The 20,774-nt window shown below is 56.2% G+C and overlaps 1 protein-coding gene across 3 annotated transcripts in view; it reads right to left on the bottom strand.

The window, feature by feature from the left end:
* The window catches only part of CACNA1I (calcium voltage-gated channel subunit alpha1 I), a 119,490-nt gene that overhangs the window by 54,690 nt on the left and 44,026 nt on the right, over nt 1–20,774 (bottom strand). For all 3 annotated transcript variants that reach the window (XM_070453363.1, XM_070453361.1, XM_070453362.1), the window contains 2 exons: nt 17,034–17,131; nt 796–955 (listed from right to left, as the gene is read on the bottom strand). In XM_070453363.1, coding sequence (XP_070309464.1) covers nt 796–955; nt 17,034–17,131 — 258 coding nt within the window. The remainder of the gene's footprint in view (nt 1–795; nt 956–17,033; nt 17,132–20,774) is intronic.

The following is a 20,774-nucleotide window of genomic DNA, read 5'->3' as shown; positions in this document are numbered from 1 at the left end:
CTCTAGGGAGCTGTCCACCCCCACTGCTTTTAGACACACGTGGGCCAAATGCAAGCTGACCTTTCCCTGATGACTCAGAGTCACTGATAGGAATGTCTGTGCTGTAATTAGACAGCCAGGTTTCATGTCTGCTTTTGAGGTTTTCTGTCTTGTTTTCCCTTGCTGTCATCACTTCTGCTTGGGTCTTGGCCTCCTACCCAAACTCCTCCTTGTTTGCTGCTTCCACTCTTTTGGTCCCAATTACCAAGTAGTTGCCTCCTGTTTCCCCGGTGGCTCAGACTGTAGAGTCTGTCTGTAATGCAGGACACCCGGGTTCCATCCCTGGGTTGGGAAGATCCCCTGGAGAAGGGAATGGCAACCTGCTCCAGTATTCTTGCCTGAAAAATTCCATAGACAGAGGGACCTGGCGGACTACAGAGCATACAGTCACAAAGAGTCGGAGACGACGGAGCGACTAACACTTTCACTTTCACCCAGTAAGTTAAAACTGTGTTCAGCAAGAGTCAGTAGGAGCTGAATTAGAATCTAAGGGCCTATCTTGGACTGGGGCTTTGTGATAACAGTTTTCAGGGCTCAGAGGCCTTTTGCACTCATTCTAGTGTCCAGCCATTCATGGGAGACCTACCACCAACTCACCTGGGCACATCCCTTAATCTCTCTGCTCCCCTGGGAGTAAGGATGGGGACTAGGTGCTCAATGGGGAGACCTTCCTAGCCTGGAAACATTCTGCATGAACAACGCCCCAAGTAAAGCTGGCCAGGGGTCCCAGGGCAGGGGGTGGGGAGCTGCACTCACATGGTGAAGTTCTCCTCCAGGAAGCAGCGGTTTCGAAGCAGGCCAGCCCAGAGCTGCACGCCAATGATGCCAAAGATGAAGAAGACAAAGAAGCAGAGCAGGAGCACATTCCCCAGCATGGGCAGTGTGTCCAGGAGCAGGTTCACCAGGATCCGCATACCTGGGAGAGGGGAGGGTGGAGGGATTGGCAGACAGGGGCAGAGGGCCCAGAGAGGAGAGAGAGAGAGCAGGGTTAGAGGAACAGAGAAGGGGTGGTGAGAGGAGATGTGGGACAAGTGGGCAGGGGCTCCTCACTGCCCTCAACCTGCTCAGTGGCCACCAGACAGACCTCCTCCTTGGTACCTGCCCCTTCTCCCAGAAGCCATGAAAATGGCTCTGCATCCCGCTATACTTCCACTAGATCATGGGTGAATAAGCAGATATTTACGGAGCACTTTTAATGTGCCAACTGCTCTTCGGGGTAATGCTCAAATACGAGCTCTTCAGTCTCCATGACAACTCTATGAGGGTGGTAATATTATCCCTATTTTATAGAAAAGGCAACCAAAGCTTCATAGAAATGAAGCTACTTGCCTAAGTTCACACAGATAGGAAGCAGCAGGGTCTGGATTTAAACCCGGTGTCCTGACACCAAGTTAGCACTCTTGTTGTAGCCCCCAAGTACCCGGAGGTCTGGGACTGAGGTTAGCTCATCTCCCGATTCCCAGCACCCGCCCAGGATGGGCACTGGTTCCCCAATAAGTGTGTCCTAAGTGTCCTTCATTTCTTGGACAGTTAGTGGTCCCCTGACTGGGACAGGACACACCAGTACCAACCAAAACCATCCTGCTGACCCACCCCACTGCATGATGGAATCAGGCAGAGCTCTCAGAACCACCTAGAGAAGAACCTTGGCCTGCCAAGGTACCCAGACCTGGCCTGATGCCAGAGGAAGAGGACTTTTCCTTTCCTTAGAAATAGTGGCAATGAATGAGCCAGGCCAGAGGCAGTAAGAGGAGAAACTGGGGAAATGAGAGAGAAGATAGCCATCTCCAGGGAGCGTGATGGGGTGACCTGAGTGGGGCTTCGGGCAGGCATGGGGAGGGGGGCAGAACATGTGAGTCACTTCCTTGGGAGATCTGACATCCCAAAACTCTGCAGGTAGGGAAGGCCTGTGGAAAGCACATAGCCCCTGATGAAGAGAGAACAGGGTGCAATTCCTCACTCTGCTGGCCTCTGGGACCTGTGGGACCTTGAGCCAGTCCCTTCCCCTCTTGGAGGATACGACCCCTCAGCAGAGGGGCCCAAGAAGACAGCAACCATGCTACAAAGATTCCCCAGCTCAGGGCCCGCACCCAAGTCTCAGCAAACTCTGGGGCTCCCACCCCACAGAGGAAGTGGAGAACAGGTTCAGCTTTTGACACCACTCCACACACTTAGCACTCTTCACATGTCTCCCCATTCTTCCCTTCTGCCCCGCCTGCCTGAGCTGACCCATCTGCACCCTCCATGCCCTCTCCCCCCACAGGCTCAGTCCCCCCGCTGTGAAAACACCTGCTCTCTCAAGTCCGGGTGATGTCATCCACTGTCATGGCTTTGGTAGTGGTCTGCATGTCACCCACTCCCTCCTGACTCCTCAAAAAGATCCAGCCACCCCAGTCACTGGAGAATCCACAGGAATGCAAGTCCCAGACAAGTGGGCCACCTTTGTGGCTTTGCCCAGCCCCTATTTCCCAGTCCTCTGAACACAGCATCACTCTTCCATTCCAGTTCTATGGTTTGGATGGGCTGACATGGAGATCATATGACTCAGGCTTGGCCAATCAGCATAGTCTGTTTCCCTAACCTCCGTGATTGGTCCAGGATGAGCATGTGACTCTACCTAGGACCAGTGAGAGTTGGCAATGGGACTTCTGATGGAACTACAGGAAAAGAGATGCTCTCTTGCTGCAGAGTTTACAAGTTGGGAGGAGTGAAGCGTGGAGTTGCGGGGGCCATCTTGCTCCCCAGGGATAGTGCCTGTCTGGGGTTGAAGCCAGCCCAGGGAAAGCAGAGCCCAGGGCAGAGAAGGAGCAATTTCTGATAATAGCCACTTTAGAACACAAATGTGGGCATGTCATCACCATGTGTACAAACTGCTGGCATTCTCACCAGCTACCAGGGTTTGTGGATCCCTGACAGGTGGGGGGAGGTCTCTGGAAGGACTATAGGAGGTCACTGAACCTTATGAAATTGCTGTAAAATATGCAAGTATGACGCCATGAATTTTTCTGGGAAGAAGGTCCACATAAGCGTCTGTGGCTCCAAACAATGTCAAGAGCTAGTGGGTCACCCTTGAGTGTACATCACCCAAGATCCTGTGATTCCTGTGTACGCTCTCTAGCCTCATCTTCCTCTCTCCCTCCCTCTGCCCTCAGTGTGCACCCTAGGTCTCAGGTGGCACTAGTGGTAAAGAACACATCTACCAGTGCAGTAGACGTAAGAGACGCGGGTTCGATCCCTGGGTCAGGAAGATCCCTTGGAGGACGACACGGCAATCTACTCCAGTGTTCTTGCCTGGAGAATCCCATGAACAGAGGAGCCTGGAAGCCTGCAGTTCATAGGGTCACACAGAGTCGGACACAACTGAATTAACTTAGCAAGCACACAGGCACAAAGATACCATGGGATTTCACACCTTCATGCTTTTTTTTACTCATGCTGGTCCCTCTTTCTAGAACACTCTTCCACCTCTCTTGTGCCTGGCAAACCTTTATTCAGTCACCATAGCTCAGTTAAGGATCTGCCTTCTCTCAGAGAAGTCTCTCTGTGACTTCCCATACCCCTTCTAAACCTATCTCTCACTCATCTGTTCTGGGCCACCTTAGCACCTCTGACCTAGCATAGGCTGTCATGTACAGCTGTGCAGGTTGCCTACTGCACAACCTTGAAGGCACTATTTACATCAACATCTATCTTATAACCCTGATATATAGTTATCCATTTACTCTCCTGTTTTTTCCACTGGGCTATATGCTCCTGGAGACAGGGTCTTTCTGAGTCACCTCAGTACTCCCAGAACCCAGCAGGTCCTGGCCCAGAGCAGAGTTTCAGCCAGCATTTGTTGAATGACTGCTTGTGAATGAACAATGTGCTAAATCATGGGGAGGGGGTGGAATATTGGAGAGGGGAGGATGAAAGGATGATGACAAGAAGAGTGGCTCTGTCCAGATTTTTATTTATTCCAGGGGCGATGGCTGAGGTAGTTATTAACGAGGATAATTATTTGGGATTTGCATCACGAGCTCTGTATGGAGTGATTTCCAATCAATAATTAATGCTCACCCCCATCCTCCCACCCCACAAAACTAGGTCAGCCTCCTCTTGGGAAAGGCAGTGGGGCTCCCTTGCAGGCTCCTGCTCTTCAACTGAGAGCAAGCCAGGGTGAGTGAGGGCTCAGCACCCCATCCCTCCACATCCGCCCCCACAACAGGGGGTGTGCAGAAGAGGGAAGTGAGAAATCAGTGCAATCAGCCTGCAATCCATCCAAATGTTAAGTCAGTCCGTCACAGGCCTTTCTGGTGCCCCATCATTCATTCATTCATCAAACACTTACAAGTACTGTTGCATACCAGGCACAGTGCTGGGCTCGTGGGAAATCCCACATCCCATTTTTCACCCCCTGCAGAATTTGCAGTCTGCCAGCAAGGGGACAGGGGACCCCAGCACTGGGGAAAGGGATGAGGCCTGGGGAGTAAGGGAGCTCCAGGCACATCGCGGGAGGGGCTGACTCGAGCTGGGCCCTGCAGGATGACAGGAGCGGTGGCAAAGGCACGGAGGGGTGACCAGTCAGAGAGAGCATCCGGGAGCTCTCTGCTGGGCGGCTACTTGGGGGATTTCTAAGCAGGCTGAGCCCTTGATCGGCTCCTGACTTTAAAGCCGATGGAACAATCTTGGAGGACAGGACAGAGGCGGGAGGCAAGCATGGAGGGCCAGGCAGCGGCCCTGAGAAGCGGTGGGATCAGAGGCCTGGAGGAGGCACCTCTGCACCATCCCAGCCTGGCTGCTCCCGCCTGCGTCCCCCAGGGCCCAGCTGTTGTTGCTCAATTAATTACATTTCCCAGCTCTCCAGGACACTGAAATTCTGAAAGGCTCCTGAGAACCTGCCTGGCCGCCGGCTTCCCGGAAGGGCAGCTCTGTCTCTCCTCCCCTCCTCCCTCCGCTCTGCTGAGATGAGACCCAGCTCACTTCACAGCCCCCCTGGGGCCCACGGAGTCCCAGGGCCACAGAGCAGGGCATAATTAGCTAATTAGGGACTCAGGGCAAGTTCATCGCTTCCGCGCTGGGGAACAGGGGCCACAGGATTAGGGAGCCAGGAAGGACCTCATGAGAACCCAGCTAATCCTCCTTTCAACGCCCACAGTCAAGTAATTAGCTCAAGCAAGTCGGAGGGTTCCGCCATGCCCTTGATTCCCCTGGCAACCGATACAGGAGAGAGAGACAGAGAAAGTGAAACAGAGAGAGAATTGTAGACAGAGAACAGAGGTGGAGAGAGAGGCAGAGACTGCCCTTAAGACCCGTCACCATCTACCTCAGACCATCTTTTCTGCTCATCTTTCACACCTCTCTTCAGCTAAGGCCTCCTCCTCCAGGCAGCCTTCTCTGACTCTCACCCCCAGACGCTTAGAAGGCTTCCTGCCTCTCTGATGAGTGGCTCTCCCTTTTCCTTTCTCGGGATGAGATTATCTGGTTTTGGTCTCTGTGACTCTTGAGCCTTGGATGGAGACCAGGTGGGCATTGATGAGTGCACGTTGTAGGTGACCCATGAGTGTGGCTTGGGGCCCTGCTCCCCTAATTAAGATGGAAGAGGACCCCAGAGTCCTCAGAACATCCAATGAACCCTTTCTCTGGTGAGCAAACAGAGCACCAACTCAGGCCAGGACCCCTGGTGCCAGATCTTGCTGGTCAGCCTTGAGGCAGAGCTTGCCCTCTCTGGGCCCCTGTGGCCTCAACTACAGAAGACAGTGGTTCCCGTCCAGCCTCAGGAAGACCCCAAGGCCAGAACACCTCAGAGAAGGGTTGGGGGGGTGCCCCCAAAGTCAAAGCCTCCCATTCCAACGGGGAAAGTGTAAATCCTTGTCCCACCCCCAATCACAGGACCCCCAACCATCAGGCTCCAGTCTGTTACAGCCTCATCCCCCCTGTCCATGCCACACCTGAACCTGCTGCTCCACCAGACTGCAGGCACACCCAGCACGCCCACTCCCCACCTGTGCACACATCCTGCCCCCCACTGACCGCCCCCTGACTCTCTGCCACGGGGGGTTTCTTTACTACTGTGCTGCTGAGAGCAGAGCCAAGTTCACTTCCCAGGGCACGACGGGGTCCATGCTGGAGCCAGACTGACCCACTTCCAATCCCTGGGAAGCCCAGGTTCTGGGTCACTGCCGGGCCCTTGCACATGCTCACTAGGCCACCTCTCCTCTGTTTTCAGAGCTCTGCTGTGTGGCCACCTCTCCTGGATCCCACGGCTGGGATCGTGCCCCTGCAATGAGCTGCCACAGCCCCGTCCGCCCTCCATCACACCACTTATTACGCTGTCATCCTTCATCACAGCTCTGCCCTCCTCTCTCCCCAGAAACCAGGAGTGCAAAGCCCACCTGGGGTGCTCTGCATCCCCCAATCCAGTCTGGGGCCCAGTACAGAGTAACCCTCTGAGGGGGGCAGCCTGAACGAATGTAGGAGTGATGGGCTGGGTGGATGGATCCGTTCTACAAATGTTGAGCAAGGGCCAACTACATGCCAGGGACTCTTTTAAGCTCTAGGGATATATCAGTTTAAAAACACATCCACAAAAACAGATCAAACCCTTGCCCTTGTGAAGCACACATTCTAGGTAAGGGTAGGAAGAGGAAAGGGCTTCCCCAGTGACTCATCAGTAAAGCATCTGCCTGCAATGCAGAAAACATAGATTTGATTCTGGGGCCAGGAAGATCCCCTGGAGAAGAAAATGGCAACCCACTCCAGTATTCTCGCCTGGGAAATCCCATGGACAGAGAAGCCCGGCGGGCTACAGTCCATGGGGCCGCAAAAGAATTGGACACGACTGAGCGTCTAAACAACAAGCGAGATACAAAGAAACAGCAAACATGATAAATAAGTACATTTCTTCCTTTGTTGGGTGGTAAGTGCTACAAAAGCAAAGAGTAGACTAGGGGAGGGGCGGGAGGACCAGGTTGGGGCTGGGGTCCAGCTGGTATAAAGCAGGAGCTGGGAAAGGCCGCCCTGCCAAGACGCAGGGAGCAGCTGTGTGCCCACTTCGGGGAGAGCTCTCCAGGAGAGGGAGGAGCCGCGCAAAGGTGGGAGGGCAACAGGGCTGCCTGCAGGACAGCCTGTGGCTCCAGCTTTGACCGGCGCTGAGAGTCGCGGGTAGAAGACAGACGTGGTCTCCTGGCTGCTGAGGAAAAAACGACGACTGTGTGGGCTGGGGCCGAAGAGGGAGGCCATTAGGGACCCCAGCCTGCAGGATGGTCTACAAACACCCCTGTGTGACCCCGGAACCCGCACACGCATCACTGGAAAGGGGGCCAGGCCTGTGGGCTGCATGGCCAGGAGGCTGACAGCGGCCACGTGGTCACTGCCTCCCGAGGACAGCCCCTGCCTTCCCCTGGGACTGAAACGGGGCTCCTCTCGTGACTCAGACGGTGAAGCGTCTGCCTGCAATGCGAAAGACACATGGTTCTATACCTGGGTCAGGAAGACGCCCTGGAGAAGGAAATAGCAAACTACTCCAGTGTTCTTGCCTGGAAAATTCCATGGATGGAGGAGCCTGGTGGGCTACGGTCCATGGGGTCGCAAAGCGTCGGACATGACTGAATGACTTCACTTTCTTTCTTTCTTTCTTTCAAGGGGGTGCCCAGGAGAGACGCAGGCTCCTGCCCGGTGCCCTCCCTGCTGAGGTTGCCCACGCCAGATGCTGGGACTGGGCACTCTCCAGGGACTCTCCAGGTGGGGACTGGGCCTTCGGTCCACCTGCTTCACTTCAAGCCACCTGGCCTGGCCCGGCCCTTGCTCACCTGCCATCCTGATAACACACATCTGGCTGGGGTCAGATGATGTGTCAGTGGAGAGGGACGTTGTGGTGGGGTTCTGGAGGCATTCCGAAGGTTGAGTCGGGGATAGGATGTGGGTGTGAGTGGAATAGAGGAACCGGGGCATCTCCAAGGTTGGGGGCCTGAGTCCAAAGGCACACAGCAGCCCTCAGTGGAGATGGGGGTCTACAAGGACATGTGGAATTGGGGGTGCCTGGTGTACACCTGTGTGAAATCAGATCTCAGGGTTTGGGGTTCAGAGGGAGAAGTATGGCCTGGAGCATCACGTGGGTGACATCAGGGTAGAAATGGTTTGTAGGTGGCATTTTATTTTTTAATTTTTTGGCTGCACTGTGAGGTATGCAGGATGTTAGTTCCCAGACCAGGAATCGAACCCGCACCCCCTGCATAGGAAACATGGAGTCTTAACCACTGGACCACTAGGGGAAGTCCCTCTAGGTGGCATTTTAAATGCCAGGAGCTGGGGGAGATGATGACTGGTGGGCAAACTGATGGAGCTGCTCAAACTTTTCACCCCTTTCTTGCCAGCGAGCCCCTGGACCAGGCCCTCTGCCCTAAGGAGAGCTGGGCATCAGCCAGACAAGGGCCCCTGGTGGCAGCGGGGCACCCAGGAGGCAAAGGGGTGCGCTTCCTGACAGGCCTCTCCCCTGGAGGTCTGGGGTGCTCTCTGCAGACAGGAGCTGTCAGCCCAGGTTAGCACGGCCACTCTGCCAGGCCAGTTCAAGTAGAAAGAGCCGAGTTCGTGCCAGCCTCTGCCAGGGGCCCAGCCCGCTGCCAGGAGGAAGGGAGCAGGCCTGGGGCAAGGGGCCGCGAGGCAGCGGCTGGCCCTGGGGCTCCCCTCTCTCCCTGGTCTGCCCAGGTCAGCAGAGGCTGCTGAGCAGCTGGGAGAGGCCGTGTGCTGCTGCTGCCACGGCCAGTGCCAACTAATCAGAGGCACAGTGGGTGCCCAGGAGGCCAGGCCAGGCAGCATACGGCCGGGTGGCCAAGGACACAGCTGCTGGCCCCAGCCCCAAGGGGAGGGGCCTGAGGACTGAAGGGGGGCCCCAGTGCCCACTCCTGAGACGAGAAGCGATGCCCGCACGAGGGGTCTGCGGCACTGTGCCCTCCACCCCAGGGGAGGCCTTGGTTCCACCCCAAGGCAGTCAGTGCTCACACCCTAGGGGCGGGAGGTGCGGCCCTGTCCCGCTGACGGTCCCCAACCAGACCACGGTCCCTGATGTCCTCTCCTCATTCCTCCAAAGTCTCTTGCCCATTCTTCTCTGAAGCCTCCTCAAAGTACGGTGTTGGGAGCCCCTCCCCTTAGCCCTGCTGCCCCCATTAGGGCACCTGGCCCCAGGCCCACAACTGCCCAGCTTGAGCATCTGCCTGCAGAGATGGGGCAGCATCAGAGCCTTCTCCATGACCCCCACACCTGACCCAAGGCCTGGCTCCGTGGCCGCACTGCGGATGCTCCTCTGGATGAACGGATGAAGGAATGAACACACACGCAGTGGCTCTCTCCCTTGATCTGGTGTCCCGTCCACGAATCACGCCCTCCTGATGTGTAAAGCGGAATCTGACCCAATGTGGAGGCGGAGCAGGGAGGAGAGGGCTGCCCTCACCCCAGCCCCACCCCAAGCATCTCTCCTCTCGCAGTCCTGGCTGCTCTTTCCTGTTCTCATCAGATGTTCTGCCCAGATGTTCTCCGGCCCACCCCCATCTCTTCTGAAAGGAGCAGCCCTGGGGAAATCGGGCCCCTGGTCAGTGTCTTCTCTTTTCTCTCCCCACCTCCCTCCTTCCCTCCCTTCCTTCACAGGTGGCTGCCAGACCTTTCTTCTTCAGCTGCGCCCCAAGCCCCACTGAACACACACAGAAATTGAAAGTGCTGAGATTCTCATGCAAGCTTTGTTTCCAGGCACCCCAGCCCTGTGCCAATAGATCTGGAGTATAACATGTGGAGTATGAGACGCTTCCCTGGTGGCTCAGTGGTGAAGAATCCACCTGTCAATGCAGGAGATGTGGGTTCAGTCCCTGGGTCTGGAAGACCCCCTGGAGAAGGAAATGGCCACCCTCAACAGTATTCTTGCCTAGAAAATCCCACGGACAGAGGAGCCTAGCAGGCTGGAGTCCATAGGGTCGCAAAACAGTCAGACACAACTTAGCGACTAAACGACATGAGACCCCTACGTGATCAATGTATGGTGTTGGCACCTTCTAGGAGCAGGTGTCATGAAGATGCTTTGCTACCTCATAGCCTAGCAAGGAAGGGCCGGGACCCATCTTATGGATTGAAAAACTGATGTCTGAGAGGTGGCCAAGATCCCAGGCACAAACCCTGGTCTAACTGCTCTGAATGCTGCGGTCTGTAGCCCCGACACTGGGACCCTCCCTCTGATGGTGCGGGGATGGGGCAGTTCACCGGGCACCTGCTCTACATCTGGCCCTGCAGACTAACCCACACTGAGGTGCCATGTGTCATCCCCCTTGTGCGGACAGGGGTCCAAAACAAAAGAAGTTTCTTTTCCCAGGTCCTGCAGCTAACTAACATGGGCCCAAGCTCTGAACACTGGCAGGCAACTCAGACACCATGCCCCGCGCTGACCACTCTACCATCCTCCTTCCTGCCCTGACTCATCCCCCTCAGGCTGCTATGGGCCCAATACCACGAGAACTCTTCACCCTGACAGTGAAAGGCATTCAGAGGTCTGGACCACACCAAACTTTGGGGTAGAGAAGCGGCCGTTACTTCAGCCCATGGGGCCTTTCTGCTTTGACCTTGGATGTGGGCAGGTGTCTTTCCTGATGTCCCTGTGCAGATGAAGTGGGTGGCTGCACCTATGCACTAAAAGGAAAGGAAGGAGGTTGTGAAACGAAACACAAAGCTCTGGTCAGCTGTGTGACCTTCAGGAGGTTACTCAAGCTGTCTCTGCCTCAGTTTTCCCATCTGTAAAGTGGGCATCACAACGGTACCAACATCCTAGGACTGTTATGATACAGTTCGTGTAAAGCATATGATAAAGTTTAGCCACTTATGATTATTAGTAAATCCCTAGAAGACGTGGAACGCTCACCTCACGCCTCCCTGTGACATGCGGTGCTCTGCGCCTACCCACTAAAACATGCACACAACCCCACATGTGCACATACATACACACACAGTCCCAGAACAGCTCCTCTTCACCCTGGCATGTCTAATTCCGCTCCGTCTGCCACGGCCACCCTTCCCAGTTATCTGTGCTCCTGGTGAGCATTTTCCACAAGCAGCCTCTGTGAAGAGGTCCTGATGCCCTCACCCTCCAACCCCAATGCTCCCAAGCACCTTCTTCATTAGAGTAGCACCTGTTGACCACCTACTGCATACAAGGCTCCATGCTAAGCTCTCTACACACATGGGAGCATTTTGTCCTTAGAAAACCATATAGTAACTGGTATCACTAATGTCATCTTATCATTGGAGAAATAGCCTGCAGCTGGGACCCAACAGGGGCCTTCCACACAGCACTGTCCGCTCTGCCTTCCTGTCCCCAGGCCCTGCCCAGCCCAGCTCCAGCCCAGAGGCCCCTGCACAGAGGGGGACTCTTGCTGACCCAGGGGTTGTCAGCCAAATAGGGGTCCAGGAAGTGGACAGCCACCCCGAGCTCCCTAGGCCTCCCCAACCCCCTCCACAGCCTGCGTCAGGGCATACAGGGGCACAGGTGGGCCAGCAGTTCAGACTCAGCCGGCTCAGGCTTTAGCAGTAACTGCCCTAGTTTCTTAATGGAGAAAAAAGCACTTTTCATATCTAAATGGCTTGGTCAATGGGCTTTGGGATGCACCACAGACGAACTGTGCCAACAAAGGTCCGTTTAGTCAAAACTATAATTTTGCCAGTAGTCAGAGTTGGACTATAAAGAAAGCTGAGCACTGAAGAATTGATGCTTTTGAACTGTGGTGTTGGAGAAGACTCTTGGGAGTCCCTTGGACTGCAAGGAGATCCAGCCAGTCCATCCTAAAGGAGATCAGTCCTGAATATACATTGGAAGGACTAACACTGAAGCTGAAACAATATCTTGGCCACCTGATGCGAAGAATTGACTCATTTGAAAAGACCCTGATGCTGGGAAAGAGTGAAGGCAGGAGGAGAAGGGGATGACAGAGGATGAGATGGTTGGACGGCATCACTGACTCAATGGACATGAGTTTGAGTAAACTCCAGGAGTTGGTGATGGACAAGGAGGCCTGGCATGCTGCAGTCCATGGGGTTGAAAAGACTCAGACACAACTGAGTGACTGAACTGAACAGTTGACTGAGGGATGTGTAGGGTGGGTGAGGCCTGGAGTCAACTGATGCCAGGAGGGAGCACTTTCAAAGATAAATCAGCCTCATCTTGCCAAGGCCCAGAAAGGGATAGCAACGGATGAAAAGTCACACAGCAAGGACTTATAAAAAGTCAGAACCTAGCATCCTGACTGGCAGTCTAGTGCTTCTTCCTTCCCTCCCCAACTGGCTCCTCTACGCTATCTCCTGCCCTTTATCCGCCAACAGTTGAGTGGTCGGGACACACCCACAGGGGTGGGGTGGAGGGACACATTTTATGATGTTCTGTAAAGAGCATGACCCCCAGGGGCCCCATCCATCCTGGACAAAGTCCCAGCTCCTCCTTTGTACAAATAGGAAAACAGGCCCAGAGACTCCCAAGAGCTTCCCAGGTCACACAGCAGACTCTCCCCAGAGCTCAGAAGCAGAACTTACATTCCCTGACAAACCAACTGAGTCTTCCTGGTTGCTCAGGCAAACGTCAGGCAGCCACCTCCCCCTCCACAGCTTTGCAATTAATAACCCATAATTTGACTTCGCCATCCTGATCCTCTAGCCTGCCATCTAGTGGCCAAATGGAAAGCTACAGGCTATTGTTGAATGAGTCCCAGGGCAGAAGCAGCAATAAAGATAAACGGGGGACTTATCCAGTGGATAACACTCAATGCTTCCAATGCAGGAGATGCGTGTTCGATCCCTGGTTGGGTCTAAGGGAACTAAATCCCCCATGCCATGTGGCACGGCCTAAAAGAGATAAGTGGGAGGGCTTGGACTGTTCAGGGAAACAGCTAGAAAAAAAGAAGGCAACCAACCAAACCTCTCAGAGAGACACTTCTAAGCGACCCCCCACCCCTACAGGCCACTCATTCCCAGTGACTCTGGGCAGAGCACTTGGCACCTGGGAAGGAAGTGGTGAGGTCTGGATTAGTGCACCCATTCCAACAGCCTGAGGGTCCTGTTAAGTTGCTCATGAAGATGGATTTATCTTAAGGTCCCTTTCGGGGAGGGCAGTGAGGCACATCGGCTATGTTTTGGATCCCAGAGCGTTCATGCTCTTAATAACTCCCCCCCAGGCCAGGTTCTGAGAAAACAAGAGATTCGTTTGTCCACTGAGAGGCAGAAACAACTCAGAGAGGGAACAGAACTGCCCATCTCGGGCAGCCCTGGGCCTCCTAGAAAAGCCTATAAGCAGGAAAGAAGCCCCTGAGGAAAGACCTGGACTCCTCTCTGGCCCCTTGGGGCTGCCCAGCCTCCAAAATCAGAACCTCCATGAGCGCGGGGCCCAGCCCTGCCCTTCTCTAGAGAACTGGACGGACTGGCACTGGGGCCTACAAGTGACCCCCAGAGCCAGGAGCTGCAAATGAGCCCCTCACATGGGCAGTGAGGTAGGGGGAGGAGAGGCACATGGGCCCACACCCCCACATGTGCACACCCCATGTACACACTCCCACATGTGCACACTCCCACATGTGCACACCCCATGTACACACTCCCACATGTGCACACCCCCACATGTGCACACCCCATGTACACACTCCCACATGTGCACACTCCCACATGTGCACACCCCCATGTGCACACTCCCACATGTGCACAATCCCACATGTGCACACCCCATGTACATACTCCCACATGTGCACACCCCATGTACACACTCCCACATGTGCACACCCCCATGTGCACACCCCCATGTGCACACTCCCACATGTGCACACCCCCATGTACACACTCCCACATGTGCACACCCCCATGTACACATTCCCACACGTGCACACCCCCAGGTACACACTCCCACACGTGCACACCCCATGTACACACTCCCACATGTGCACACCCCATGTACACACTCCCACATGTGCACACTCCCATGTACACAATCCCACATGTGCACACCCCATGTACATACTCCCACATGTGCACACCCCATGTACACACTCCCACATGTGCACACCCCCATGTGCACACCCCCATGTGCACACTCCCACATGTGCACACCCCCATGTACACACTCCCACATGTGCACACCCCCATGTACACATTCCCACACGTGCACACCCCCATGTACACATTCCCACACGTGCACACCCCCAGGTACACACTCCCACACGTGCACACCCCATGTACACACTCCCACATGTGCACACCCCCATGTACACACTCCCACATGTGCACACCCCCACATGTGCACACCCCATGTACACACTCCCACATGTGCACACTCCCACATGTGCACGCCCCATGTACACATTCCCACATGTGCACACCCCCATGTACACACTCCCACATGTGCACACACATATACACACAGTCTCTCAAAGAGAGAGACCCTCACACACACACACACACACATGCACAAATGTACAGAAACCCATCCACAGAGACCCATACCCTGTGTGTCTATCCCACCCACCTCCCACCCAGACCATCTCTCAGAAATGTCCTGTCACATCGCTGTTCCCATGAATGTCAGACCCTGAGACCTGACGGGAGATGCAGAAAGTAGGATAGCCTACAAACACCCCTGTGTGACCCCGGTACACGCATCTCTGGAAAGGGAGCCGGGCCTGTGGGCTGCATGGCCAGGAGGGTGACTGGCCACGTGGTCACCGCCCCCTGAGGGCAGCCCTGCCTTTCTCCCTGAGGGGGACCCCCAGGAGAGATGCAGCCCCTGCCCGGTGCCCTCCCTGCTGAGGTTGAGGTTGCTCAGGCCAGACGCTTGGTCCCCTCCAGGTCTCTCCAGAGTTAGGACCAGACCTTCCATCCACCTGCTCCTTCCACCCTGCCCAGCCTGGCCATCATTCGCCCGCATTGCGGGAGCGGTCTTGTATCCACTTGCTCACTGCTGCCAGGGTGTCTCTAAAATACTCCCTTGTCAGCTCAGCCCCCATGCTCCGCTGGGTCTCAGCTCAGACACCACCTCAGACCCCCAGTGCCCCCCACTGTGCCCCTCCCTGTATCTCTGTGCCCTCCACATGCCCGGCACCCCTTGGTCTGAGCATGGGCAGCACAGGACAGCTGCCCGATATACCTGCCCAGCGGGTCCACTTCACACCTATTTACTGAGCACCTGCTACACACCAGACATAGTTCTGGGCACTGCGAGAATAAAGGCTGCCTTGTGGCCAGGTTCCCAAGAGGAGATGGGGCCTGGGGAGGGGAACATGCACCCCTGGGAGAAGCGTGCTGCTTAGAAACGGGCTCCAGTTTAGTCCCTGCCACTGACCTGCTGTGTGACCTTGGGCTGGCCATGGCCCTCTCTGGGCCTCATTGGCCTCATTTGTTAAAAGGGGTAAAGATGGTTTAGAATGAGGTGATCTTTAAGAAGACTCCTAGGCTTGGTGGCAAGTGGGAAAGACAGAAAGGATGCCAGCCAGGATGGCCTCTCTGGATGCCCCTTCTCTGCCCCGAGGGAGTCTCCCTAGGACCAGGAGGGGACAAAGGTGAACTGTTCCTCCTATTCCCAGACAGCTTGAGTTCCCACCGCCCACCTCTTGATTCCTACCTCTCAAGCCCTCACTTGGGACCCTCACAGCAGCTCTCAGGGGCCCCTGAGTTCCCCATCATGTCAAGGCTCATGTGTGGGGAGTTGACCTTGTACATGTGACCTTGAGACACCAGCCCTTCCCCCTCTGCACCTCCTCCAGCCTGAGCCAGCCTGCCCCATCCTCAAGTCCCTCTGCTCCACAAACATCCCAAAGCACAGCCTCCACTGCCCCGCCAGGCCTGTCCGGGCTGACGGACACGAGCCCAGAGTCAGGCGGACAGCTGCAGAGAGGTGGGCAGGCTGGGAATGGGTGGAGCAAGGTCAGTGTCACCTGGGGAGGAGAACGAGGTGCCAGGAGCCCCTTCACCTTCTGCAGAAGAAACGGAGGCTCGGGCAGGGAAGAGAACTAGAGTTCAGACTGAGTCCGGGAAGAGAGGGGCTTGGGACAGACAGAACTCTGCTCAGATCCCTGCCTTGCCCCTGAATTGCTCTGTGACCTTCTGTAAGCCATTTAACCTCCCTGAACCCACACAGGTTGTCGAGGATTAAGTCAGCCATCAGCATGTCAAGAGCCTGACACGCAGGAGGTGGGCAGATGCTCACGGAAGTCCCTGTCCTTCTCCATCAGGACAGAAGCTCCCTGGGGCAGGGCTCCCCCTCCTCCTTTCCCGAAGCCCCATTCCATTCTTGACACCAGGCAGTGGAAAAGAGTCGGGGGACCTCCTGGGCAAGTAACCTCATGTTTCCTTGAAGTCTCGGGTTTTTTCATCTCAGTTTTTCATGAGCACAGCCCACCTCCAGCCCAGGGGGACGGTAAGGCTCAAAAGAAATCACAGAGATGAAAGGCTCTGAAAGCAGTGTGAGTCTAGGCAGATGTCAGGGATTGTTGTTCTCAGACAACCTCTCTCAATACTAGGTGGGTGGACGGATGGCGGCAGCTGGTCAGATGGGGGAGCTGAGCGGGTGGATAGACCTGTATGTGGGAGGCGGGGTGAACCTATGAGGGACGGGGGGATGTCAGGAGCTGGAGTTCCAGGTCACTCGGCACAAGTTGGGGGTCCGGGAGCCCCTCCCCAGTAGAAAGCTTCATGACAACTCCCTCCAACTAACCAGCTTCTTTTCACACACCTGCCACCATGACTAGCCCCCTGCAAGGAACCTTGTCCCCAACAAGCCAGAAACTTGCTGCAGTTTGAGTCCCTTGGGGACCCAGAGGCATCAGGGCCACCCTCCAGCATCTTCAGGCCTGAGTAATGGCCCAAGTGGCCTGGGCAGCAGGGCTCACATCTGTCCTGTCACAAAAGGGTCCCGTGCCAGCACAGACCTGGCACTGGGAGGTGCTGGGCAGTCTTGCTGAGTGCATGAGTGGCAAGGTGGGCCTGGGGCAGGGCCGGGGGCGCCAACTCACTGGGCACACGGTTGATGGCTTTGAGGGGCCTCAGGACGCGCACGGTGCGGATGGCTGACAGGTTGATGTTCTGGAGGTCCAGGGAGTACTCGACCATCCTGCGAAGAGAGGGGAGGAGAGTGAGGCCCAGAGTTCGAGGGGCGGCGGGGCCAAGGCCCAGACCAGCCACGCCCACACCTGGATGGGGTAAGAAAAGTGGTCAGAATCCCCGGCTAAGCCCCAGTCAGCCCTGTGGCCTCGGGCTGTGCCCATGGGCCCATCTCCTCCTCCAAAAGCAGGGCTGGTGATATCCACCATGCGGACTGCCCGGAGGAGCCCAGTAGATGCAGCTGGAGGCAGAGGGAATAAGGAGCAGAGACCCTGGGTCCCCCAAACCTGTCCAGCGCTGAGCTGGCAGCTCCTGCCCTCGTTTCCAGGGCAGCCCCCCAAACGGAGCAGTCACCCCATCCCCCAGGGGGAGAACGGAGGTGCCCAGAGGCCCCAGGCTGAGCTCAGACAGTGACTGGCCATCACAGCTACAGCCACAACAGCAGTGTCTGCAAGGCCCTCGCTGAGGGCAGAGACCAGGGTGGAACCCCTCATCCCTCCATCTCCCCAAGTCCCCAGGAACCCCCCAAGTCAGGGTCAGATGCCCAGATTTATGATGAGATGAGGCTGTAGGAGAGGTGATGTCACATGTCCCAGGTCACCTAGCAAATGGGTTTTAGAAGCTCAAGCCAAGAGCCATCCCAGTTCTGCCCCCTCCCCAGTTTCTGAGTTTCACCTGGGCTCTGTGAGGCCAGGCATCAGAGACCAGGGCTCGGGGGTATGGTAGGCAGGCAGTACTTGACCTGTAGGAATAATCCCCTTTTTAGGCCTGCCCGCCAGCCAGCCCCTGCAAGGCGCCCAGGCTCCAGGCTCATGGGCTCACTGCACTGTCCGGCTCTAGGCCTTCCTCCCACTGTCTCTTCCACCGGGAATGCTTCCCTCCTCTATTGAAGCCTTAATCAGGTTCTGTACAGAAGTCCCAGGAGACTTGGCAGTTTCCCCATACCCGGGTCCATGATGAACCAGGCCAGTCCAAGTGCTGTGGACCCAAGAACGACTCAGACAGGCCCCTAACCTCAGGAGTCCGCACAGAGGCAGGGCAGAGACTCAAAGGCAAAGACAGCCCTGGAGCCCTCACCGCTTCCCTCCTTCTCATCCTCGGGGCCTCTCCCCACAGGCCCGCCCACCCCTCCCACCGTCCACCAGTCCAGCAGCAGCTCAGAGGCAGTTTGCCTCCTCTAGGAGGCCTTCCTGGATCTCACAGCAGGCAGATCTCACGGCGGAGGGGCCTTCTGTAGTTCCCAGCATGTCCACCAAATCCTCCCTGCTCAGTTGCTACCTGCTCCCCAACTCTGAAAGGCAGGCCCCAGGGACCTGCCGCCCCAGCCTCACCCCGGACGCCACAATCACCAGACCTGGGCCCTCAAGCCTGAGACTCAGGCCCAGCTGCCAGTTCCACCTGTCACCGCCGTCAGCGGGAATGCAGGCTTCTCCTGCACACCATGCAAACCTGTCCGACTGTTGTGAGGCTGCCGCCCCGCTCCCGCTGCTTGAAGAGTAATTGAGTGAAAGCCTTGCTTGCCTCAAACGCCTCCATCCATCCCCCAGCTTTCTGGGGCCCAGGCTTCACTCCCTCTCTGTCTCTCTCTTTCACACACACACACAACCCAGAGTCAAATGCCTGCACACAACCCCTGGTGCACACACACATACACACTCACTCCTTGAATGCCCTCATCCACACTCGCTCCTACCAGAGCCCAAATTCAGATGAAGGAATGTGACAGAGGCCTCAGAACCAGAGAGAGACCACCGGGGGAACCAGAGGAGGGGGCGGGAGGGGATGCAGCGGGGGGACAGGGGGCAGCAGCCAGGCAGAGAGGGCGAGGGCTGAGGTGCCCCGGGGCAGTGGGTGACGTGAGAAGGGGGCGCCGGGGGAGGGGGGCTGCATGAGGATTCCGTGCGTAGGCGAGCCAAACTGTCGTTTTCCTATCTGGAAGAAAGACTCTCCAGGCAGCCCGGGAGATGTGTGTGAGGGAGGCGCTGCGGGGGTGGCACACGTGGGCACACAAACAGGTTCTCACGCTGGTGCATGCGCGCGCGCACACACACACACACACACACATGCCAGGCCCGGGACAGCCACCCCAGGGCAGGCAGCCAGGCCCAGCTCCAGCCTGCCCCTCCCCCGTCCCCCATCCCCACTAACAGAGACCCTATCCCTTCTGCCTGGTTCTATTCCATCCTGACAACTGGCTGGGTTGGTGCCTTGCTGGGTGTGCTGGAGGTGGGGGGCTCCCCGCCCATGCCAGACGGAACCACCCAGGGCACACCTCCGAGCTCCAGCAGGTGCCAGTCCAGGATTTGTTCATGTCTCACAATAAAAATAAATAGCTGCTTCACAGGCAGAGGGGTAGACAGAGAAAAGTGAATGGATTTTGAAGGCTGCTTGCGTGTGTTCTCATTATTCACCTGAGTTAACCTCCTCGAGTGCCCTCTACATCAGTCAGATCCCACCCCAACCCCCTCCTTGCTCCCCTGGACCAGGGCAGACCCACAAGCCACACAGGGCTTGCTCTGTGCTGGGAGCCCTCAGGACAATCCTGCCCGGTTCCTGACTCTCCCGCCCCACTCGGCCACGTGGGCTCCGTGCTCGTGATCCCCTCTCAAAGAACCCGCAACCCACAGTCTGGGACTAAAGCTTCTTAATTAAGTCAGGAGCACCCACCATGGCCCTGACCTAGGATAGGCTGGAGGGCAAGAATGGGAAACTACAGATGCCCTGCATATTCGGGCCCGATGGTTAAGAAATCGGGTTCTTGTGTGTTTCTCTAAAACAAGTGGGGCTGGCCCCTGGGTCTTGAGCACGATACAGGTTATGACTGGATGTCACCAAGGCTCACGATAACCCAGAGTTAGTGAGCCCTAGTATGTGAACACCTCCTAGACCCCAGCCCTCTCATAGAGGCTGATCTGACTCTTGTCCCATCTCCAAAGAGGACTACACAGCTACAGCCTGGCAGATCAGACCAACACAGTGGCTCCACCCCTTCCCTTCACCTCTGATCTGATCCTCTACTGCAAAAACCCCCCTGAGAATTCACCAGTTGCAAGCGCCTGGATCCCCACTGAGAAACTCCCCCAGAGAAATTTCTTGAAGAACCTAGCGCCAAGATCTTAGCTCTGAGCTTCCTGGCAGTCGAGTCAAAAGGGGAAATGTGATGAGTCACTAAGTTCATGGCAGCATGATCGACCTTGGCCCTGAGAATTCCTCTGCCTGAGCATTTCTCCCAGGTCCTGACTCTCTCTTCTGTATTTTGTGAACCTATCGGGGTGTCTGGCTACAGCCGCATAGCCTATCTGGGGGAGCAAGACCAAGTGTAAATGCTTTCAGTGGTAAAGAGTAAACAGCAGGTGCATGGTGAGGAATCCAGCAGTTCTCACAGTTCCCTGAGAGGCAGAGGATAGAAAGCTGGACATTGGACAAGGATGGGGAGACAGGCGCCAAGTGAGGGGCCGGGTAGGAACTGCAGGTCTGAGTCTCCACCCTGGAACCATGCTGTCCTGACGGTGACTGTACCCACCAGCCCAACGTGGACAGTCGCCGACAGCTCCAGCACCCTGCCCCCGCCCGGCCACCGTCCCTCTCTGCTGACAGCTGCAGCAGCCTTGGTGAGCCCAAACTCCTGAAACACAAAGCTAGCTGCGTCACTC

The sequence above is a fragment of the Odocoileus virginianus genome, chromosome 23, assembly GCF_023699985.2.
Source record: "Odocoileus virginianus isolate 20LAN1187 ecotype Illinois chromosome 23, Ovbor_1.2, whole genome shotgun sequence".
Taxonomy (NCBI): Eukaryota; Metazoa; Chordata; class Mammalia; order Artiodactyla; family Cervidae; genus Odocoileus; species Odocoileus virginianus.
This window is presented reverse-complemented; position numbering and strand designations above follow the sequence as displayed.